Consider the following 20,434-nt stretch of genomic DNA (forward strand, 5'->3'; position numbering starts at 1 on the left):
GATTGAGGCTTTGATTAACCCCCCTGATGGTATTCCCGAGTCTGGCTCGAGGTGGAATTTTTATACCAAGAGCGGTAACCCCGAGCCAGACTCGGGACTGCATCGCTGGATCCAGGAGGAGGTTTACTTACCTTCTCCTTCGGATCCAGCGTTGTCTCCCCGCTGTATGAGCGAGCCGTGTCTCGCTCGATCTATCACAGAGCCGATCTCTGTGCCCTACGAGGGTTGCGATGCACGGGGACGGAGATCGGCGCCAAATTCAAAAAGTGAAACAGACAGTATACATACAGTATAATGTAATCTTACAGATTACATTGCTGTATGTAAATATTTCACATCCCCTTTGTCCCTAGTGGTCTGTCCAGTGCTCTGCATGCAGTTTTATATAATAAAAACTGTTCTTTATGCCTGGAAACTGGAGAATTGAGCGATAGCTATTTGTGGGGAGATCCGTCATCAAATACTGAAAAGTAATGACAGTGACAATTCTGCAACTGAGCAAATTTCAGTGTTTTTGATTTGATTACATTATTGAATAATTTTTATTATTGTTATATTATTATTTGGTACAATTATTTATAGTTATTTATTATATTATAATTTATGATTTAATTTTTCAAACTTTATCATACCCGGGATGTCTGCTAGACTCTGGTTTGGACAGATTTAAGAGAGTTATTCCTAAGAATTACAGGACTACAATATAAAACGCCAAATTTTCATGCAAAATAATGGTACCGCTTTTAGCACCTAAAATCCGAAATAATCGTACCGCCAAGAAGGTTAAGGGACGGGGGAACCACTCCAGTATGTGAGAGATTAGTGTTGATGTATGGCAGTGATGGCGAACCTTGGCACCCCAGATGTTTTGGAACTACATTTCCCATGATGCTCAACTACACTACAGAGTGCATGAGCATCATGGGAAATGTAGTTCCAAAACATCTGGGGTGCCAAGGTTTGCCATCACTGATGTATGGTATAGCATAAAATCTGGCAGGCCCGCCCCACCTCTAGAGATGGGGAAACATAAGAGCTAATGTTTCAGTCTGGGGTGGTTCCTCCTCCACACAAACGAATTGCCATAGAGCGAAGGGTATGGAAGTATGCGGATGGGAGAGCTATCAGGAGGGCTTGAAATAGATACTAACCTGCCATCTAAACCCTTTATTATTCTTATAATCTTCCAAATCTGTTATATTTTTTCTTCTTTTTAGATTTTTGATCTGAATCTTCTTTTTTTTTTTTTATAATTAATGTTTATTAAAGAAGAGAGGCGTGTACAAAGCATAACGATCAATACATAAACCAATATCAAGGGCAGCAACATTATATCGTTAGTTACAATGGCACAGACAAATACACCCACCTCTTCCATTATAAAAGAGGGAATATAGTGGACAGAAATAGAGGGAGAGTAAAGGAAAGGGAAAATAAACAGAAAGAGAGAGAAAAAGAGAAAGAAGGGGGGGGATGTGGGGGGCGGGGGGGGGAGGGGGGAAGGGGGGGGGGGCAGAGCACCCTCAGGCATACAATTGCAAAATTACAGTTGATATAGTAAGAACAAGAGTTATGATCACATCACACTGGTTGAGACATTATGGCTGCATAACTAGATGAATATTTAAAGGCAACCCAACATGCCCAGATCTTCGTTGCCAACTCAGATTTACCCCGGAGGGAGAGAGTCATGTCCTCTATGTAATATGTGGTATCCACGTTGAGTAACCAACACCGGAGCGTGGGGAACGTCTTCAGCTTCCAAAACTGGGGAATGAGGGTTTTGGCAGCGTTTAAGAGGTGTGGTGTAATTGACCTCTTATATGGGCCCGTCGGCCTCCCCGTGCAATGGAACAGAACCTGAATCTTCTTTTTATAAAAAAAATGTTTTAGATTATCAGATTTATTTCTAAATTCATCTTTATAGGGTGACAGTTTATCTTTAACCTCTGATATGTCCTCATCTAGTTTAATCAATTTAAGCCTTTTCCCAGCGATTAAAAAATCACATGAGATCAAGCCCAACATCATTAAAATAGTTAAACCAGCCTTGAAGTTCATCCTCCTGAGGAGTGATCTCTAACCTTAGGCTTCTAGGAACCATTTTGTCATCTAGATTTTTTGCAAGAAAAGCCACATCTCTGTTCCCATGGATTTCAGCCACCATGAGATTTTTTAATCGCATGAATAGGCCTCCAATATCGAGATTTTGTTGGGCTTCTGTATTGCTAAAAAAAAATTAAAATCCAAGGAACGTGCATTCCTAAAATCAAAAACATCCATAAATATATATTGCAATCAGTCAGAGAGCAGCAGATATTAATTCAATCAAATGGTAAGACAATGTAAATAGGTTGGTACCTGCGTTTCTGTTAAATATTATTAGTTTAAATCTGAAAAAGCAGCCAGCACTATTTGCTGATAACCATATAATAAAAATGTAAAAAGTCCACATGAGGCGCTAATATAAAGCAACATTCTTTAAATTGTTGAAGGAAAGATTTGGTCCCTTCACCAATTTTCAATGCATAGAATAAAGCACACCACACCACGTGAGAATCCAATCTGCTTACCAGAACTCAGCATATATTGGGCAATACATGAACTCCTCAGGGAATCACGGCTCAGCTCTTCAATCACTGGTCACAATATGGGTACAAAGTTTGCACCGAGCATGGCAAACCTGTTTATTGCTAAATGGGAGGAGGACATTGTCTACACCCGCAGGAGACCTGAATTAGTCTTCTGGGGTAGATATATAGATGTTGTCCTCCTCCTATGAAATGGCAACATGGTGTCATTGGCTGCTTTTATGGAACAGCTTAATCATTGGGCATCTGCAATACAAGGAAAGCCAAACAAAAATTATCTTTGTGGATCTAAATATTGAGCTTACGGAGGAAAGTTTCAATATTTCCACCTATTTCAAAAGTACTGATAGAAATGGCTATATTGGACAGGTGAGCTGTCATCACCTCACGTGGCTAAAATCAGTACCCAAAAGCCAGCTCATCTATTTGAGGCTAAATTGCATCATGCAAAGCGATTTTGTTAAACAAGCTTCTTCTTTAAAATGTAAATTCATTGATAAACGCTATTTACCCACTGAGTTGGATAAAATGATTGGTGAGGTGGCCAATATGGATAGAGCTGTGCTCTTGAAAGGTAAAGATAAATCCAAATCATATGAGAATGATCACAATTTTTCAATGGTTACCACATATTCTCATCAGCACCATGATATAAAAAAAAATATTTTCCAAACATTGGGCTATTCTAAAAAATTAAAGGGTGGTGGGTCCCGTTCTTCTGAAACATCCTCAAGTAATTTTTAGACGGGTTCCGCCCTCAAACTTTGGGTTGCACCTAACATTTTGGATGCCCCCAATAGAGTCTCCTTTTTTCAGAAATTCTAAAGTTTTTTCCATGTTGGAAATGTGCTGTTTGCTTTCTCAATAGGAATAAAGATAGGAAAATATGTTATTTCAAATCTAATGTAACAATGAGAGAATATGACTTTCATTACTTGCACATCTCAGAATGTGGTTTATATGCTTACTTGTCCTTTCAGCCTACAACATATGGGCTACACAATTAGAGCTATAAATGGCAAAATCAAAGAACACATGGCAAATATTAGAAAGGGGATTCTTAAACATACAGGGAGTGTTGCTAAGAGGGAAATCTCATGGATGGAAACCTGCTGGATTTATGACTTAAAATGCTACACGCCTTTTGGATTAAACGTTGATAGGACGTGAATAGCTTTATTAATAATAGATGAGGTATGTGCCTCTTTGAGGGATCTTTCTTATTTTGTAGTTAGAGGGTGTCAGGTCACCTTGAGGCGAGGTGACAGATGCACACCGTAGGGATCAGGAGTGCACCGCAAGGTTGTGGACCCTACGGCTGACTGCTGCGGACGGGGGATCCCACTGGGGTTAGAGCGTAAGATTCCCTGGGGCGCGGAGTCTAAGAGCCAGCAGGTGTTCACCAGAGCCTCTAGTGGTGAGGATGGACTGGGCTGCAACTGGCTCCAGGTCACGACCCCCAGGGTCCCCCAGCTCGCACCCACAGTAGGATAGGGATAGTGAGGGATAAAGCCAAGTTCGGGACCACAAGCAGACAGGAATAGTCAGGGAAACGCCAATAGGTCAGGATCACAGGCAAACAGGGATAGTCAAGGACACGCCAAAGTCGGTAACGGAACAACAGCAGCACACACGGCAGGTAACAGGAAGCTAACACACAAAGGTTGATCAGCAGGGTTGGCCTGCAGTGCACAGGTTAATATAGAGCTCCCTGATGGGAGCTAGGGTGGAGTCATGCCAGAGGATGGATTACAAAAGCAGTCAGGTGAGGGTTGGCTGGTCTCTAGAGATGAACACATGGAAACAGGTAAGCAAACTATTGCAAAACCATGACAGGGATGCCCATTATATCACATACTTTTTTCCTCTGTCTGGAACCCCTAGCTGCTGCCATCCGCATTCACCCTGATATCCGGGGGGTAACTTTAAGTCAAAATGAATACAAACTATTCTTATTCGCAGACGACATTTTGCTGACCCTGACCAGACCCCACACCTCCTTTCCCAATCTACATGCCTTACTTCAGCAATTTAGCTTTCTCTCAGGATATAGGATCAACACTAGCAAAACTGAAGCTCTCCCTATACTCATCCCGCCCTCAGATCTCATAACTTTACAGCAAAATTACTCTTTTCATTGGTGCACACTGACTCCCTCAAATACCTAGGAATTAACCTAACAGCCTCATATTCAAGCCAATTTTCCTCCACTCTTCCGAGACATTGACCGACTCTTGCAACAATGGGACTTATATCTCTTTTCTCTCTTGGGCTGCATTAATGTCTTGAGGATGTCTGTAATGCCGAGACTCCTCTATTTATTCAAAACTTTACCGTTCCCTGTTCCATTGTCCCAACTTAAAGCTACCCAAAGGTAATTTCTCAATTTTATTTGGCACTACAAAGCCCATAGGATAGCTGGTTCATTGTGCTTGCCCCTAGATCCAGGGGTGGACTGGGTGCCCCTGATCTCCTTAAAGTGGAGGGCCACCCTGAAAAACAAAAACATTTTAAAAATTAGAAAAAAATCTAAAAAAAAAAAATGAATTTTTTTTTTTTTTTTACTTACCAGAAATGCCTGTTGCTAGGCACTTTATCCTAATCTTCCTCTTCCTCCTCCGCGGAGATCTTCTGTCTTCTGTCTTTGTCGCGGCGTCTTCTGGGTAATGAGTCGCGCTGTGTTCTGGGAACTGTGTGTTCCAGAACACAGCGCGTCCCATTCGGAAAGCGCTGCGGGACTCGCGCATGCGCAGTAGCTGCGGGACTCGCGCATGCGCAGTAGGAAACGGGCAGTGAAGCCATAAGGCTCCACTGCCTGTTTCCCTTACAGGGAATGGCGGCGCCGGGACCCGAGAGCCAAGGGACGGGTCGGCCTCGGGCGGCCGACATCGCGGGCGCCCTGGACAGGTGAGTGTGTTTATTAAGTCAGCAATTGCAGTGTTTGCAGCTGCTGACTTTTTTTATTTTTTTTATTTTAACCGGCCCTCCTCTTTAAGTATTACTTTGCTACCCATCTAAAACCGATCATTGTTTGGTCACACAGAATGGCATCTAGCATTTGATCGGAAATTGAGATGAGTATTACTACCCCGGTCCACCCTTGCTCTATGGTTTGGACAAATCTACAAACATCTATAACAAAACTTAGAAGTTTATGCCTACACTCGATGGCCTTCACTCTTTCCATATGGAGGAAATGCTCTCAGCGGTTCTCCCTTTCATCCTCATGTCCACCCCTATTAAATGTACTGTTCAATCCTGACATTCCAGATGGTTTATCCTACACTCGGATGCTCCCCTGGACACAGGCCGGAATCTTTCAGCTCCAAAACATCGTACACCCAATCACTCACACACTCCTATCTTTTGAGGAAATTCAACTGAAATTCCAGGTTCCCCAGAAACTGTCTGGTTTTATCCTCCTGGCAGCGAAACGAGCCATACCTCTGAGGTGGCTGTCTCAGTCTCCACCCACCCTTTCACGCTAGTGGGGGAAGCTGGGCTTCCCCAATGGCGTATGGGTGACCCTGCCCCTCTGATGTAACAGAAACCTGCGTTACATCAGAGGGGGGTGGGGTCACCCATATGTAATTGGGGATGCCCGGCTTCCCCCACTAGCGTCAGAGGGGGCGGGGTCGGGTGACGGGTGGCCCTACCCTCCTCATATAACATCAGGCCACCGGGATCCCGCAGTGTCTCCGACAGTGGAGAAAAAGGATGCATGGATGGACTGAGCTGGACTGAGAAATCACCCGGATCAGATCAGCCATCGCTGGACCCCGGAGAGATGATCATCTGTCGCTGGATAGCAAGAGTGGATTACCACCGCTGGAATCTTTTTTTTTTTTTTTTTAATAAAGGAATTTTTCAAAAGTGTGTTTGTCTTATTTAACTATTTTTTACACTTTCTTTGTGAAATGGTAGGGGTACTTTTGTACCCCCTTACCATTTCAAACAGGGGGGGCTAGGATCTGGGGGTCCCCTTGTTAAAGGGGGCTTCCAGATTCTGATAAGCCCCCTGCCCGCAGACCCCCACAACCACCGGCCAGGGTTGTGGGGATGAGGCCCTTGTCCCCATCAACATGGGGACATGGTGCTTTGGGGGGGACCCCAAAGCATCCTCCCAATGTTGAGGGCATGTGGCCTGGTACGATTCAGGAGGGAGGGCGCTCTCTCATCCCCCCTCTTTTCCTGCGGTCTGCCAGGTTGCGTGCTCGGATAAAGGGTCTGGTATGGATTTTTAGGGGGACCCCCACGTCGTTTTAAAAAAAAATTGACGCGGGGTTCCCCTTAATATCCATACCAGACCTGAAGGGTCAGGTAATTGAATTTGGGGGAACCCCACGCTTTTTTAAAATTTATCAATGACTTTCAATGAGTGTTCTCATTATAGCCGCAAGTGATTTTAAATGACTGTTTTTCTGCAGAAATGACACTTTGTGCAGGGACAGTTCTAAGCACGGGAAACATGCACCCCTTCACAGGCATACTATAGACACCCCCCCAGGTATGAAATTTAAAGGAATATTACACTTTTATTGTTTCACTTTAATCATTATTAAAATCACTGCTCCCGAAAAAAAACGATAGTTTTTAAAACTTTTTTTTGCATTGATACATGTCCCCTGGGGCAGGACCCAGGTCCCCAAACACTTTTTAGGACAGTAACTTGCATATTAGCCTTTAAAATAGCACCTTAGATTTCTCCCATAGACTTGTACAGGGTGTTCCACTGCTTTTCGAATTTGCCGCGAACACCCCAAATTGTTCACTGTTTGCCGAAAAGGCAAACAGGCAATATTTGAGTCAAACATGAGTTCAACTCAAACTCGAAGCTCATCCCTACTATTCATGATAATTTGCCTCGGTTTTCCAGGATTTGGGACCTGTGGGACCACTCAAACCTTAATCCTGGGATCCCTCCTGTACCCTCCAGTAGTACAATGCCCTCTTAAATAGATACATGGCAGGTTTAATCCCCCTGACTCTGCTAACATTCCCCTTAAAGATTCCATGGTGCTCCCATTCTCCCCTCCTCCTTGTGGGATTCCCACGGAGTGCCTCTGTCTGGTATAGGTGCTCCTGAGACCCCATCTACCCTAGACCTAGCGAGTGACTACTCTTATGGTGTGATATACTAATACACCCAGTCTGCCCACTCTCTGGGTCCCTCCCCACTCCGCCCTCCCCTCGTAGCTCCCTCTCCTTGATTTCTACAAGTATTATAATGTAATTTGTAAAGCTGGTGACACTGTAACCTGAACTTTTCCGGCTTTGGCCTCTGTTTTATATCATCTGAAGGATTATTTTCTTTTCTTTTTTACTTCTTTGACACTAACAATTATTTGATGTTGCATTTTCCTATGTATTTTTGAAATCTTTCAATAAAACATACAATTTAAAAAAAAAAAAAAAACTTTTTGTTTTACCATTTGTGTTCCATAGGGCAGATTTCCCCTCACTTCCAGTCACATAGCCACAACAGCAAGTGAGAGAAAATCGCTCCAAAGTGAGGAAATCCTTGGATGTCACCAGGGTCACCGGAACTTGTGTACTCATTGGAAGATTCCCCCTCTATTACTGTTCCAGTATCAACCCAAATTTTGCAATTTTCTTTTACTTTCACTGATAATGGCAAACAGGACAAATAGAGAGGGTGAATCTTCCTCATGGGAGCACAGACAGCACTAAAAACTGACAGATGTTCTAATTACTCTCCACGCTATCCAAAACAAACAAAAAAAGGTTTGCTTTTAATTACAGTTGCCTAGTTTAGTTCCATACATTTACTCAACAGCCCTAGAATTAATCAGGAAGATATTTGAAAGTGACGAGCAGAGATGGGTAAAGTATTACATTGCTGTTTTTGCATCTCCAACAAGGAAAGATTTATTTTGGTCTAAAAGAGGTCATATGGTATGGCATAACACGGTAACTCCTCACAGTTACTCTTGTTGGGCACAGGAACGGTCCCTGCTGTCAAATATTGTTTCAAAAATTGTAATTACATGTCCCTGTTAACTGCTTGCCTACCAGCCGCCACAGTTTTACTGCAGCAGAATGGTATGGCTGGATGAAACAACATTACCTTACATCGCTCCGCCTCTTATCTACTAGGGGTGCAGGCACCCGCAGCTTGTGCCCGGAGCCGATGAGAGTGCCCGGCGGGAACGGTGAAAAAGTAAAATGTGTTGTTTTCTAAATTGTCGCTCTTCTTTTGTTTAGAGTGCAAAAAATAAAAACTGCAGGGGCAATCAAATACCACCAAAAGAAAGTTCTATTTGGAGGGGAAAAAAGGATGTCAATCTTGTTTGGGTACAGGGTTGAATGGCTGCACAATTGTCAGTTAAAGTGATGCAGTGCCATATTGCAAAAAATGGCCTGGTCATCGAGTAGCTAAATCTTCAGGGGCTGAAGTGGTTAAACAGAGGCAGAAACATTGGGCCTTAGGTGTTGGTGATGCCAGAACACTGTAACCCCTCACAGTTACTCTTGTTGTTGTCAGGAATGGTCCCTGCTGTTAAATATTATTTCAGAGGCTGCTTGCCCTCCTTTAGTTGCCTGTGAGCGTCTGCTTCTCCTTGGAGGCCTTCCAGTCATGATGTTTTTTTTTTTTTTAACACCGTACTACACTGTATTATATACTGTGTACACTGCCTGCCCTGTATTTTAAACTGTACACTGCCGAATGCACTGTAAATATAGGCTACGCTGAATGCAGAGTGTATATATATATATATTAGTCCCCCTGAGCCATGATTGGCCAAAGGCACCCTGCGTTTGGCCAATTATGGCTCTCGCTTAGGAGCGTGCTGTGATTGGCCAAAGCATGTAGGTCAGGTATATGCTTTGGCCAATCAGCATACAGCAATTCACTGTGGTTTTGCAGTGCATTGTGGGGCACTCAAATTTGCCGCAAACGCATCATAAAATTCACTGTTTGTCTCAAACTCGAAACTCATCCCTGCTGAGCAGTACAAAACTGCTTTACAGGAAGCTACATGCAGGTTGACTTCACTAACAGGATTAAGTATTTGTGGAACTTTATGGATGGAATGGGGAGGGGTAGTAGAAGCAAAATGGTAAGAGCAGATGCACTTACAATTACATAATTACATGCTGCTGAATTTGTATTTTTTTTTTTTATTATTATTATTATTTTTACTTAACGGGGGGTATAGTTTTAAACTAAGCACAATCAATAAGAATTTCAGATCAGTAAGTAATAGATTCTGATTTATTTCTATGTGTTACTGAGGAGTCAGAAAAGAAGTCTGCACATGTCACTAGAGGTCACCACATCACATGCAGCTCCTTTCTTGACCTGGCCATGGGAAAACATTGTTTAGGCAACATCCACCTATTTGGACATGTATCACAGTAACAGACATTGTTGGTAATTATGTATCCTACTAGCCCTACAATTTGAATTATTAACTTCTGGACGACTTCATTCTCTCAGGTTTATATGCCAGATGGAGATACATAATGGGGTCCTGTCACTGCCACTTATGGCACCATTAGATAGATAATTTTGATATAAAAACCATAGCATGCACATATACTACTGTATATGTAATTAAAGTTAGTGATGGACTTCCGGTTCCGGCGCCGCATGGAGTGACTGCTCCTCCACTCAGCTCCCGCAGCGCGACCCTGAAATCGGCTTATAAATTCGGCCGAGCGGCTGGGAAACCACCGATCCACCTCTGCCATAGCCTTCTGTAGCCATGGACAAGTTTCTGGAGAAATCCGGCGAGCGAACGAACGCGGCGCCGCCCGCGACCGCGGCGCGGCCACAAATTGGGGCCCCGGCTTCGGCCTACTCGGCTACCTTCTCCTCGCAGCGCACGACAGACATGGAGGTGAGCAGTGACCCATCCTCCCCTCGCTCTGCACAACCCCTACTGACCTCTCAAGCTCCTCCATCCCAGGGCACTCTCCCCACAACCCCTGCTGGTGATTCCACCACGGAACGCATTGCCCAGGCCGTGGCTGCTCTATTATCCCCCATGATCTCTGCATCGGTGGAAAAGGCCGTAAATGCAGGCATGCAACAGCTAAAGGCCCAAATAGGCGAACACCACACCAGACTAAACGACCTGGAACACCGCGTGTCAGACATGGAGGAGGAATTATACCAGGCCCAAGCCACTGAACGCTCCCAGGACAGGACAAACCAATACATCTTGCAGAAGCTCGATGACTTGGAAAATAGGGCCAGACGGAGTAACTTGCGATTCGTTGGCATCCCTGAGTCGCTTCAGACCTCCGAATTATCTGACTTTTGCGCGGTTCGCATCCCAGAAGCCCTGGGCCTCCTGGGCCCCTGCACGGTAGAGAGGGCCCACCGTATGGGTCCCGCCACACCTGAACACAAATCCCCCAGACCCATAATTGCAAAGTACCTCAATTACTCTGACAAGGCCCTGATCCTGCAGAAGTTCAGACAAACCCGCTCTCTTCAACTGGATGGAATCAAGGTCCTAATCTTCGCCGATTATTCCATCGAGGTCTCCAAGAAGAGGAAAGCATTCCAGCAGGTGTGCTCGGAACTTTTCAAAATGCAACTCAAGTTCTCCCTGGCCTTCCCGGCTGTCCTGCGCCTCAAAGCGCCGAACGGCGACCAGCTGACCTTTCAAGATCCCTCCGAAGCGGAGGCATTTCTACGCTCTTTTCACTCGGAATCGCACCCCCACACCCCATCCAAGTCATCATCGCTCAACCGCTCCCTGGACCAAAGGAGCCCACGGAAAGACTCACCCAAACAGTTCAGGCCCTCTGCCCCGGACCGCCATCCCCGTGATACCCCTCGGTGAGGACATGGCAGTCTCCCTGATTCCTCCGCGGAGATCTTCTGTCTTCTGTCTTTGTCGCGGCGTCTTCTGGGTAATGAGTCGCGCTGTGTTCTGGGAACTGTGTGTTCCAGAACACAGCGCGTCCCATTCGGAAAGCGCTGCGGGACTCGCGCATGCGCAGTAGCTGCGGGACTCGCGCATGCGCAGTAGGAAACGGGCAGTGAAGCCATAAGGCTCCACTGCCTGTTTCCCTTACAGGGAATGGCGGCGCCGGGACCCGAGAGCCAAGGGACGGGTCGGCCTCGGGCGGCCGACATCGCGGGCGCCCTGGACAGGTGAGTGTGTTTATTAAGTCAGCAATTGCAGTGTTTGCAGCTGCTGACTTTTTTTATTTTTTTTATTTTAACCGGCCCTCCTCTTTAAGTATTACTTTGCTACCCATCTAAAACCGATCATTGTTTGGTCACACAGAATGGCATCTAGCATTTGATCGGAAATTGAGATGAGTATTACTACCCCGGTCCACCCTTGCTCTATGGTTTGGACAAATCTACAAACATCTATAACAAAACTTAGAAGTTTATGCCTACACTCGATGGCCTTCACTCTTTCCATATGGAGGAAATGCTCTCAGCGGTTCTCCCTTTCATCCTCATGTCCACCCCTATTAAATGTACTGTTCAATCCTGACATTCCAGATGGTTTATCCTACACTCGGATGCTCCCCTGGACACAGGCCGGAATCTTTCAGCTCCAAAACATCGTACACCCAATCACTCACACACTCCTATCTTTTGAGGAAATTCAACTGAAATTCCAGGTTCCCCAGAAACTGTCTGGTTTTATCCTCCTGGCAGCGAAACGAGCCATACCTCTGAGGTGGCTGTCTCAGTCTCCACCCACCCTTTCACGCTAGTGGGGGAAGCTGGGCTTCCCCAATGGCGTATGGGTGACCCTGCCCCTCTGATGTAACAGAAACCTGCGTTACATCAGAGGGGGGTGGGGTCACCCATATGTAATTGGGGATGCCCGGCTTCCCCCACTAGCGTCAGAGGGGGCGGGGTCGGGTGACGGGTGGCCCTACCCTCCTCATATAACATCAGGCCACCGGGATCCCGCAGTGTCTCCGACAGTGGAGAAAAAGGATGCATGGATGGACTGAGCTGGACTGAGAAATCACCCGGATCAGATCAGCCATCGCTGGACCCCGGAGAGAAACCCCACCGTTGGCAACGAATCGCAAGTTATTATTATTATTTTTACTTAACGGGGGGTATAGTTTTAAACTAAGCACAATCAATAAGAATTTCAGATCAGTAAGTAATAGATTCTGATTTATTTCTATGTGTTACTGAGGAGTCAGAAAAGAAGTCTGCACATGTCACTAGAGGTCACCACATCACATGCAGCTCCTTTCTTGACCTGGCCATGGGAAAACATTGTTTAGGCAACATCCACCTATTTGGACATGTATCACAGTAACAGACATTGTTGGTAATTATGTATCCTACTAGCCCTACAATTTGAATTATTAACTTCTGGACGACTTCATTCTCTCAGGTTTATATGCCAGATGGAGATACATAATGGGGTCCTGTCACTGCCACTTATGGCACCATTAGATAGATAATTTTGATATAAAAACCATAGCATGCACATATACTACTGTATATGTAATTAAAGTTAGTGATGGACTTCCGGTTCCGGCGCCGCATGGAGTGACTGCTCCTCCACTCAGCTCCCGCAGCGCGACCCTGAAATCGGCTTATAAATTCGGCCGAGCGGCTGGGAAACCACCGATCCACCTCTGCCATAGCCTTCTGTAGCCATGGACAAGTTTCTGGAGAAATCCGGCGAGCGAACGAACGCGGCTGCTCTATTATCCCCCTTCTCTTCCCCCCTCCGTCGATCAGACGCAGAAAGACCTCCTTTCACTCCTCTACAAGGACCGATGCAACGCAAATTTTCGGGACGAAAAAGCGAAGTCTCGCTTCTATGCGCTGTGGCTTCCCTTCATATCGAACACTCTCTCCCCGGTGGACATTACCAATTTGGACCAATACACCTTTTTCTACTATGGCGCTCCTTCATCCGTTCTGGGGGTCAGTCCCCCCCCCCTAATGTCTAATCTGCTCTCAACAACCCACTACCCCCAGGAACTACCCTACGGAACCCCCCGCCCCTGGGACTAGACACGAGAACCCATGGCTCCTTGCTCTATCCCCCTCCTTTACCCCCCCCGTTTGCCTTTTCCTGTATGTGTCCCTCCCTCCCCTCCCCCCCCTTTCTTTTCTTTACTTAATCTTGGGAAATGTCACTTTCTTGGTTAACTTTATATTGCTATCACAACAAACTCTTGCCTCAGGATCCATCCAGTTACTGTCAGTTTGCTGCTCTGTTTTTTACTTGAGTCATTACTTGCTATCTGGTTCTTTTGATACAATATGTGATGTACGATTAATATGTTGCAGCCTTACTCTGTTCTCATTTCTCTTCGCGCACCTCATCTGCGATGATGGTCCTACTGTACTGCACTTACCTTTGTTGCATATGTAATATTATGGCTGTTTCATTTATCAATAAATACTCTTTAAAAAAAAAAAAAAAAGTTAGTGATGGACGAACTTCCGATTGGGACGTTTCGTGAACGCGAACGAGGCCAAAAGTTTGTGAACCGCAAAGTTCGCGGCAGACCCCATTGACTTTAATGGCAGAAGAACCTTAAAAAGTTCCAGGTCATATTTTCAGCCACAAAATACTTACTAGCTGTGCACACAACATGGACACTGACATAACAAAAGTATTAAGTGAATCTGGGATTGACAACGACAAGCATTCTTTTTTTATCTGTGAAATTTTGACAATTCAGGACTCAGGAGCGCATGAAGGCCATGGAGGAGAGGCAAGGTCAGGGCAGGCTATGAAGGGGGTGCAGGAGATGATCAGTGCCACAGTCAGGGTAGCACAGTCCTGTGCCAGTGTCCCAGTGTGCCAACCTGTGCTTGAGCCCCTCCCTCTGCCCGGCCCTTACCCCCACCTATGCAGGGCTCCACTGCGGTGGTCTGGAGGTGCCAGTCCAGTGCTGATCCTCAGCCATGGTGCTGGCACTGCCTACTGATTGGCTTCTCCACTGCAATCTCCCTCACTAACATCAGCACTAAGATAGAACACTGACACCAGCACCACGATAGAGACTGTGCACTGACACCAGCACCGAGATAGAGAGCACTGACACTAGCACCGAGATAGAGAGCACTGACACCAGCACCAAGATAGAGAGCACTGACACCAGCACTGAGATAGAGCGCACTGACACCAGCACCATGATAGAGAGCACTGACACCAGCACTGTGATAGAGAGCACTGACACCAGCACTGGGAGAACACTGACACCAGCAACATGATAGAGAGCACTGGTACCAGCAATGAGACAGAGAGCACTGACACCAGCACCGTGATAGAGAGCACTGACACCAGCACCAAGATAGAGAGCACTGACACCACACCAGCACCGTGATAGAGAGCACTGACACCAGCACCGTGATAGAGAGCACTGACACCAGCACCATGATATATAATATGCTTTCTATATTTGAAAGAAAGTATATTATACGTGTACAACCCTATATACTGTACACCTATACCAGTCCTTAAAAGGACCCTTGTGGACCTAGTAGCTAGGGATTTGCAGACTGTCCCTGCTCCAAACACCAAACTGTCCCTCCTTACACTAATAAAAGACAGCTGCAGAATCGGTCAGCAAGCACTCAGCAGCACAGCAGTCAGCAGTCAGCAGTGCACCATAATATACTTGAAAGAAAGTATATACTAAGTGTATTACAACCCTATATACTGTACACCTATACCAGTCCTTAAAAGGACCTTTGTGGACCTAATAGTAATAGCTAGTGATTAAACTGACTGTCCCTGCTCCACACAGCGTCCAGTCCCTACACTGACAAAAGACAGCTGCAGAATCGGTCAGCAGTGCACTCAGCAGCACAGCAGTGCACCAGAATATACTTTGTATCTTTGAAAGAAAGTGTTTTCTAAGTGTATTACAACCCTATATACTGTACCCCTATACCAATCCCTAAAAGGACTTTTGTCAAATAAATAGTAATAGCTAGTGCTTAAACTGACTGTCCCTGCTCCACACAGCATCCTGTCCCTACACTGACAAAAGACAGAATGTAAAATGGCCGCCAGATCAGGTCTCATATGTCCGCAGCGCTAACAGCGGCAGAAGTCTGCCTGTTTGGTGAATCTCGAACAAGCAAAATTCGCCGCGAACCGACCCCAAGGCAAACTGCAAGGCCATCTCTAATTAAAGTAGTTTATTACACTCTAGGTGAGTGCAGTTGTTTGTTTGGCTTCTTTCTAGGTTTATGCATACTAACATTGAAAAGCCATCCACAACCTGGACCCCAGCTACATCACCAACCTAGTTTTAAAATATCAACCTAATCGTTCCCTTCCCTCCTCCAGCTCTCTAACTCCCTTGTCACCTCATCCCATGTTCAACTTCAGGACTTCTCCAGAGCCTCTCCTGTCCTCTGGAATGCCCTACCCCAATCTGTCTGTCTTTTTCCAACTTTGTCCACTTTCCGATGATCCCTGAAAACTCCTCTCTTCAGAGAAGCCTATCTGGCCCCACCTAACAACTGTAAATTTAGTTTCTCCATCAGCACATTCCCCCCAGTTATTACCTCTAAAATCTCTTGACCTTGTAAGCTCTAAGGAGTGAGGCCCTCTGATTCCTCATAGAAGAGCTAATTTGTGTGTGTGGGGGGGGGGGGGGGGGGGAGTACAGAGGGGAACAGATTGGGGTGGGAACAGAGGAGAACTAATGTGTATGTGTAAAGAGGGGGACAGATTTGGGGGAGTACAGGGGAGAACTAATATGTGTGGGGGGTACAGAGGGGAACAGATTTGGGGGGTACAGAGGAGAATTAATTTGTGTGTGGGGGGGGGGGGGTTACAGAGGAGAACTAATGTGTGTGTGGGGGTTACAGAGGGGAAACGATTTGGGGGTACAGAGGAGAACTAATGTGTGTGTGGGGGGGTACAGAAGGGAACAGATTTGGGGGGAGGGGGGTACAGAGGGGAACTAATGTGTGTGTGTGGGGGTACAGAGGGGAACATATTTGGAGGGTACAGAGGAGAACTAATGTGTGTGTGGGGGAGGGGGTACAGAGGGGGACATATTTGGGAGGTATAGAGGAGAATTAATGTGTGTATGGGGGGGTATAGAGGGGAACAGATTTGGGGGGCACCGAGGAGAACTAATGTGTGTGGGAGGGTAGATGGGAACAGATTTGGGGGGTACAGAGGAGAACTAATGTGTGTGAGGGGTACAGAGCTGAGCAGATTTGGGGGGGTACAGAGGGGAACTAATGTGTGTGTGTGTGTGTTTGGGGGGTACAGAGGGGAAAAGATTTGGGGTGTACAGAAGAGAACTAATGTGTGTGTGGGGGAGAGGGTACAGAGGGAAACTAATATGTGTGTGTGTGGGGGGGTACATGGGAACAAATTTGAGGGGTACAGAGGGAAACAAAGGTGTGTGTGTGTGTGGGGAGTGCAGAGGGGAACATATTGGGGGTGGGAACAGAGGAGAACTAATGTGTATGTGTAAAGAGGGGGACAGATTTGGGGGAGTACAGAGGAGAACTAATATGTGTGGGGGGGTACAGAGGGGAACAGATTTGGGGGTACAGAGGAGAATTAATTTGTGTGTGGGGGGTTACCGAGGAGAACTAATGTGTGTGTGGGGGTTACAGAGGGGAAACGATTCGGGGGTACAGAGGAGAACTAATGTGTGTGTGTGGGGGGGTACAGAGGGGAACATATTTGGATGGTACAGAGGAGAACTAATGTGTGTGTGTGGGGGAGGGGGTACAGAGGAGGACATATTTGGGAGGTATAGAGGAGAATTAATGTGTGTATGGGGGGAGGGGTATAGAGGGGAACATATTTGGGGGGCACAGAGGAGAACTAATGTGTGTGGGAGGGTAGATGGGAACAGATTTGGAGGGTACAGAGGAGAACTAATGTGTGTGTGGGGGGTACAGAGCTGAACAGATTTGGGGGGTACAGAGGGGAACTAATGTGTGCGTGTGTGTGTTTGGGGGGTACAGAGGGGAACAGATTTGGGGTGTACAGAAGAGAACTAATGTGTGTGTGGGGGAGAGGGTACAGAGGGAAACTAATGTGTGTGTGGGGGGGTACATGGGAACAAATTTGAGGGGGTACAGAGGGAAACGAAGGTGTGTGTGTGTGTGTGTGTGTGTGGGGGGAGTGCAGAGGGGAACAGATTTGGGGGGTACAGAGGAGAACTAATGTGTGTGTGGGGGAGGGGGTACAGAGGGGAACAGATTTAGGGGGTACAGAGGAGAAGTAATGTGTGTATAGGGGAGGGGGTACAGAGGGGAATAGAAGCATTGTCAGTGTATCTGTCTGTGCTCGTACAGACAGGCAGTTGCATAGTTAGCCTGTCCGTATACCACCCTAGCATGTCCGTATACCACCCTAGCATGTCCGTATACTATCCTAGCCAGTCCGTATATATACCCTAGCCTGTCCAAATAGTACCCTAGCTAGTCCATATACTACCCTAGCCTGTCTTTATAGTACCCTAACCTGTCCCTATAGTACCCTAGCCGGTCCATATACTACCCTAGCCTGTCCTATTACTACCCTGGCCTTTCTGTATAGTACCCTAGCCAGGCCGTATAGTATCCTTGTTGGTCTGTATAGTACCCTAGCTGGTCCGTATAGTACCCTAGCCTGTCTCTATAGTACCCTAGCCCACTGTATACATGGACAGGAAAAAGGGGATGGAGTCAGAGGTGGAGCCAATGGGGGTTGGCAAATTAGGTTTTGCCTAGGGTGTCAAAAATCAAGCAGCCATGCCAGGCAGGGAAGACTTTAGGCTTCACTCCTGGTTCACTACTGCGCTGCTCATTCTGAATGGTCCCTGCTGTCGCCTGGCACCTGTGTGTCTCCCAGAAGACAGTGGGGGCGGGGCAAAGTGTGACACTCTTTCGCCGGAAGCGGGAGCAAATACTTGGATTTGACAGGTATCTGCTCCCCCTTCCCCCCTGAAAGGTCCCAAATGTGACACCGGGGGGGGTTTATGATCAGCGGAAGTTACATTTCTGGGTGCATATGTTGTTGTAAAAATGTTATTGCTCTGATGCAGCAAACAATGATCTGAAATAAGTTAATGCCAAATGTACTGTATATATTATAAATATGCATACTTTATAGTTAATCATACTCAGTAAATACTCAATAAGTATTTCCAATTTGTATTATAGAAGTATCACCATGCACAATGGCCACTATAGAAAAAAGGCTTGTACATGCAGGTTACAAACCATCTTCCCATTGCCCTCAATATAGTCTCCCTTGGATTGCTGAATACCAAGGAGTAAAATTGCTAAAATGTAACCAACATGTGTTGATCAACTAAATAAAAAGTTGTATACTTGTAGATGAAGTGCAATCCAGAATAACCATAATGCTAGGGCTCTGCATGATATATTATGCATCCAGTGAGCAAAACCTTATGACATAGCATTTGTCTCCTCAAATGAATATTTCTTACGTAGATATACAAAATTGCATTTATATGACAGATTGCTCTATGTGGTAAATTAACACAATATCCACTCTGTAGATGCATGCAGACAGTATTAGCAGTCCTGTTGAGCAAAGCAAGCTGCATGCAATGCATACCATGCATACCATGCAGTAAGAAAACATTATCTCAGCCAAAGAGGTGGCTAGTAAGCATACGCAGCAAAACATAGGCGTGGAGAGTATATGCTGAGCACAAAGTGCACAATTCAATAAGCATAGAAAAGCTAGTTCACAGCATTATTTAATATGTGCAAAAGCACAGGAATATGACCAGATAAACCGCTCATTATTGTAGCACAACATCAATGTATGGCATGTCACAGTCTATAGAGTGGTCTGCCATTACAGTGCCTTGTGTGTCTCCTCTAGTTTCATACATAGCACTAAATGCAACAATCTAATCATATAGTTGCATGTTCTATTTGCTGAATCTTACCACTTCCAAAAAACAATTACTGAATTACTAGGGGTTAAGTCCAACAAGGTGCATATCACCTCATGGACTTAACTCTCTATTTCACAATTTACATATTTACAGAGCACCAGGAGCATAGCTTTCGCTATACCTTCAGTGCCGGTGCTGGATCTTTTGGTCTTATATCAAGCAGCCGCTGTGCTTGACCCTTCTCTCCTCCTGCCCAATCGCAGAATGCTTTGTGTTATGTGAACTCATTCACAAAACTCAAAGGCTCCTCTGAATGGGCAGCAGAGGGGAAGGGTGGGAAGAGATTTTGCTTAAGCTTCACTTTGCAAAGAGTACCTAATCACATGCAAGGAAAATAAATTGCATGCAAGCGATTGGATGATGAAAGTCAGCCGAGCTTCTGCTCATTTACTAAGCTATGGAGCAACTGCTCTTACAGAGGGCAACTGCATTTTGCAAAGTGCACAGCCTATTTACCTTCAGTAAATCAACCCCTATCTGTATTAGAAAGGAGCGTCTCTCCTGTTAGAGCTCCAGAAGTGTAGTGATAGCTGTACTTCCAGAGTTCCATAAAACTGTCACATGTAAATTAAAGAAATAATTCCATGAGATGGCATACACTTTGTTGGACCTAACTCATAGTATGCCAGCACATTTTACAGATTAGCTGAATTCCTGGAGTTTAGCTTTAAACTGAGCTTAGAAAATGGGCCCGCTACTGCTAAAACACATGTATCCTCGATGCATTTCGCTCTGTTAATCTGTTACTGTACAGTACATTGCAGTGATGCATGAGTTTTAACATGTGATACTGCAACCAGCTCTAAAGCTGATCATGCTGTGCAGCCAAGTTCTGTAGTTGTAAATAAATAATGAACTATATTTTAAATAGAACAATAGAACTAGCATTAATACCTGCATCTATCCTGATACTGTCATGCTTCTATCTATAGTGTATATTTATTATAAAAAAAAAC

The 20,434-nt window shown here is 45.5% G+C and overlaps 1 protein-coding gene across 1 annotated transcript in view; it reads left to right on the forward strand.

Annotated features, from left to right (window-relative positions):
* The first annotated feature begins 2,674 nt into the window (after window positions 1–2,674).
* The window catches only part of LOC143925695 (parathyroid hormone 2 receptor-like), a 187,910-nt gene continuing 170,150 nt past the window's right edge, over window positions 2,675–20,434 (forward strand). The window contains exon 1 of the mRNA XM_077450157.1: window positions 2,675–2,750. Within this exon, the coding sequence (XP_077306283.1) occupies window positions 2,675–2,750 (76 nt within the window). The remainder of the gene's footprint in view (window positions 2,751–20,434) is intronic.

Source organism: Lithobates pipiens, unplaced genomic scaffold, assembly GCF_037356315.1.
Source record: "Lithobates pipiens isolate NorthernLeopardFrog02 unplaced genomic scaffold, aLitPip1_a1.2 Scaffold_22, whole genome shotgun sequence".
Taxonomy (NCBI): Eukaryota; Metazoa; Chordata; class Amphibia; order Anura; family Ranidae; genus Lithobates; species Lithobates pipiens.